Raw genomic sequence first — 3,706 nt, 5'->3', positions numbered from 1 at the left:
ACTTACTCATTTGTATCGTTATTTCTTTTCATTAAACCCACAACTCATGTCATTTTGAACTCCACAGACTCTGTTTGCTGTGGGTTCACCTCCTGAGTGTAGCTTTCTGGGGAAGCAACATTTTAATGTTTAATATCAATTCAATGTCTGAAGAAACTCTGAGTGTGAAGTGTCTTTTCCCCATCAGGTAAAACCTCTGATCTGGATCGAGTCAGTGATTGAGAAACATTCCCACAGCCGCATCGAGTACATGATCAAGGTCAGCCAGCCTGAAAGAATTATGGCTAATTTAGTTCTTATTTGTTTCTTTTCCAAGTTTTTGGACAAGTCTTTAGTGTTTCTGTGGGACCTGCATAGGTTTGAACACTTCATTTGTAGGTTCTAATCTGTGTTCTGGTTCTCAGGGTGCAGGTTGGGGTGGAGGGGAACTGTGTGTCTCACAGCTCTCTGGACTCACCAGCACCATGGAAATACTTAAAGGCTGCTTTTCTGACTTCTTTTCTTTTCTTCTTTAGGCAAAAAGTCAGTTTAAACGTCGATCAACTGCCAACAATGTGGAGATTCACATCCCAGTCCCAAATGATGCCGATTCGCCAAAGTTCAAAACCACTGTTGGAAGTGTCAAATGGGTTCCAGAGAACAGTGAAATTGTCTGGTCCATTAAATCTTTTCCAGTAAGTGTTATTTTTATACTCTTCTCACACAATTCCCCTATTAATGACTTACCATTAATATTTTATTGATATTCAGACTCTGCCTAAAGTGAATTCTAAGAGTGTCTGACAAGCAGTACGAGTCTCTTCCTCTTTTCCCTTAGATGAAGGGTCAGAACTTGCTGATAGAAGTGGTTTATGTTTGTTTTACTGTGATATTTTTCCAGACCCAGGTTAGAGAGCAGCTTTTTGAGCAGTGCCTGTGGATGGTGTAATGCTTGGCCTGGCTTTAGCAGCAGCTGTCTGAGTGTGTCAGGCTCTGCTCCTTGGGTGGTTCCATGAGCATGAGCTCTGTCCACTGCTGGTGGTGTGATAGTACAGCTGTGTGTCACCATTTCAGCCTAGTTTCTGAGGCTGTGGCTGGAAGAAAATGAATTTATGCCTCAGGCTGGATCAGCAGCTTTAGAAACAACAAGTATTTTATAAGCAAGACCATGTGCTGACTCTGAAACCCTGGAGAAGAGCTGGAATGAAGAGTGGAGTTCAGTGTGACATAAACAAAACCACTTCTAGCACTGCAAGTTGTAGCTTGAAAACAAAAATCTGTCCTTTTTTTGGGTAGGGTGGAAAAGAATACCTGATGAGAGCTCACTTTGGACTTCCAAGTGTTGAAGCTGAAGACAAGGAAGGAAAACCTCCCATTAGTGTGAAGTTTGAGATTCCATATTTCACCACTTCAGGAATCCAGGTCAGTGCTTGGAAACAGAACTAGTGATGATATTTTGGACCAAAAAAAGGGTGTTATTTGTTGGTTTTTTGGTTTTTTTTTTGCTGAGTGCTGCTTGGCCAGCATGGGAGACTTGATATCTCACAGATGTTTCTCTCCAGGTTCGTTACCTGAAGATAATTGAGAAGAGTGGCTACCAGGCCCTGCCCTGGGTGCGCTACATCACCCAGAACGGAGGTGAGGGAAGGGAACAGGCTCTGCACAGCTCTCCCTGCCACTTTGTGTCTCCAGCACACACCTCCACACTGCCACACACCAGCTCAACTTCCTCCTAGCCTTGACTACTAAACTATACAGTTGAGCTCCATGGGAGATGAAACTATGCTGCTTTTCCCAGTGTCCTTTCTTGATGTCTTAATGCAAGCCCCAATGGGACAGAGCAGTGATGCTGTTCAAGTATTGCCTAATTAGGCTGGAATTTGGTGAGGTCAATTTATAACCACACACACAGTCACAATATGCTCACACATATTCTGCCAGATTTAAAGTGTATGAGACACTGACTGCTAAAAAATAATAGATATTTAGCAAGTAAAAGTGGTGGGATTTGGGTTGGTTAGATTTTTGGTTGGGTTTTGGGGGTTGTTTTGGTTGGGTTTGGGTCTTTCTGGATTGGGTTTTTTGTTTTTCTAATTCATTTTTCTCTGGCCTGGAAGTTTGACTGCCCACAATTACCTGTATCTCTTTGGAGCTTATTCTCATGGCCTTTCTAAGCAAATAGCTGAGTTTATTTTGTAGAATCAGAGAATCCCAGGATGGTTTGGGTTGGAAGGACCTTAATGCTCATCTCATCCCACTCCTGCCATGGGCAGGGACACCTTCCACCAGCCCAGGTTGCTCCAAGCCCCATCCAAACTGGCCTGGAACACTCCCAGGGATGGAGCAGCCACAGCTGCTCTGGGAAATCCATTTCAATGCCTCAGCACCTCACAGGGAGAAATTCCTTCCCAATATCCAATCCAAACCTTCTCCCCCTGCAGCTCCAGACCATTCACCCTCTCCCTGTCTTATTGCTACTTACATATTGCATCAATATCTATTGATACCAGACTACATTTTATCCCTTTATCCCAATTTGCTGCTCTGTTTTATTCCTTTTAACAAGACAAATTACTAAAACTGTGTTTTTTGTTGTTTTTTTTTCCCTTTTACAGACTATCAGCTCCGAACACAATAAAACACCTCACAGGCACCACAGACAACAAAACTTCCAGCCTGGAATTTGTTTGCAGAAGCTTCTGTGGTCCTGAGAGCTGTGAATGTTGTTGCCAAGGGTCTCATTTCCTCCACCTTGGATTGGCAGGAGAAAGATTGGAAATTTCTCATTTTCAATAATGTGTTTGAGCTTTTGACCCATTAGTATTGATTGTGTGAATATTTATTTCATTCTTAGAACATGCTGATCTTGCTGCTAAATGGCTAATTAAGTTAAGAGTAGCAGTTCCCCTGAGGAGCCAGGAATGCAGAATGAACCTTGGGAATGTTTTGTCGATGCCTTGTCTGTTACAGTCACAGAGTTTCCAGTGTTTGTGCTTTAGGATCTCTTGAAGACATTGGCAGCATTTGTGCTACAAATTAGGGAGATGATTGTGCAATTCAAGGACTGCTGAACACTTAGTTGTATTTAGCCCAAGGTATTTATTTTTTTCTGGGCATTTGGGTGCCTTAACTCATTCAAAGCTCTGTTAACTTATAAAACATGACAGAATATGAGTTGAAATTCAGTCCAAAAAAAATACTATTTGCTCATTTATTTTTTTTGCATGGTTTCAAAGCAATGAATCTGACAGAACAGCTTCAAGTGAAGGGTTTGGAAATAAAAAGAAGGGTTTGTTAAAGACTTAAGGTAACTGAGACCAGGAGATCACAGGAGTCAATGTCTTTGGGAAAGTGTCTGGAAGGATGATGATTGCTGGCTCCAGTCAGGTGAAGTGCAGGTGGAAAAATTCCAACCCTGTGGCACCCCCAGGGCCTGGAAAAACCCTCTGCCAACTGACCAGTGTTTGCTTTTTACAATTCCTATTCATCAAACAAGTTCCAAACTGTAATACATAGGCATCAAGCCTTAGATCAACTTTATTAAGAGACCAAAACCATTGTAGAGGTGTATGAGATTTGGTAGGAAGATTTGGGGGGATGTTATTATTATTTTTCTAGATAATAATATGCTCCAACCTCTTCCTGAAAACTGGTTTCTGAAGAGGCTGATAAAAGTGCAGTTGCCATCTTTCTGCCAGCTTGCCTTTGTGCTAACTTAGGGCAAATT

General features: G+C 42.0%; 1 protein-coding gene across 1 annotated transcript; it reads left to right on the top strand.

Annotated features, from left to right (window-relative positions):
* The first annotated feature begins 223 nt into the window (after positions 1 to 223).
* LOC103803995 (AP-1 complex subunit mu-1-like) lies at positions 224 to 3,067 on the top strand. The gene is made up of 5 exons (XM_009076584.1): positions 224 to 259; positions 516 to 674; positions 1,276 to 1,401; positions 1,542 to 1,617; positions 2,595 to 3,067. The coding sequence occupies exons 1-5, from the start codon at positions 251 to 253 to the stop codon at positions 2,615 to 2,617; spliced, it is 393 nt and encodes a 130-aa protein (XP_009074832.1). The 5' UTR covers positions 224 to 250; the 3' UTR covers positions 2,618 to 3,067.
* Positions 3,068 to 3,706: the final 639 nt, after the last annotated feature.

This window comes from Acanthisitta chloris, unplaced genomic scaffold (genome assembly GCF_000695815.1).
Source record: "Acanthisitta chloris isolate BGI_N310 unplaced genomic scaffold, ASM69581v1 scaffold8760, whole genome shotgun sequence".
Taxonomy (NCBI): Eukaryota; Metazoa; Chordata; class Aves; order Passeriformes; family Acanthisittidae; genus Acanthisitta; species Acanthisitta chloris.
The sequence above is the reverse complement of the archived record's forward strand: the minus strand, read 5'-3'. Positions and strand labels throughout refer to the sequence as shown.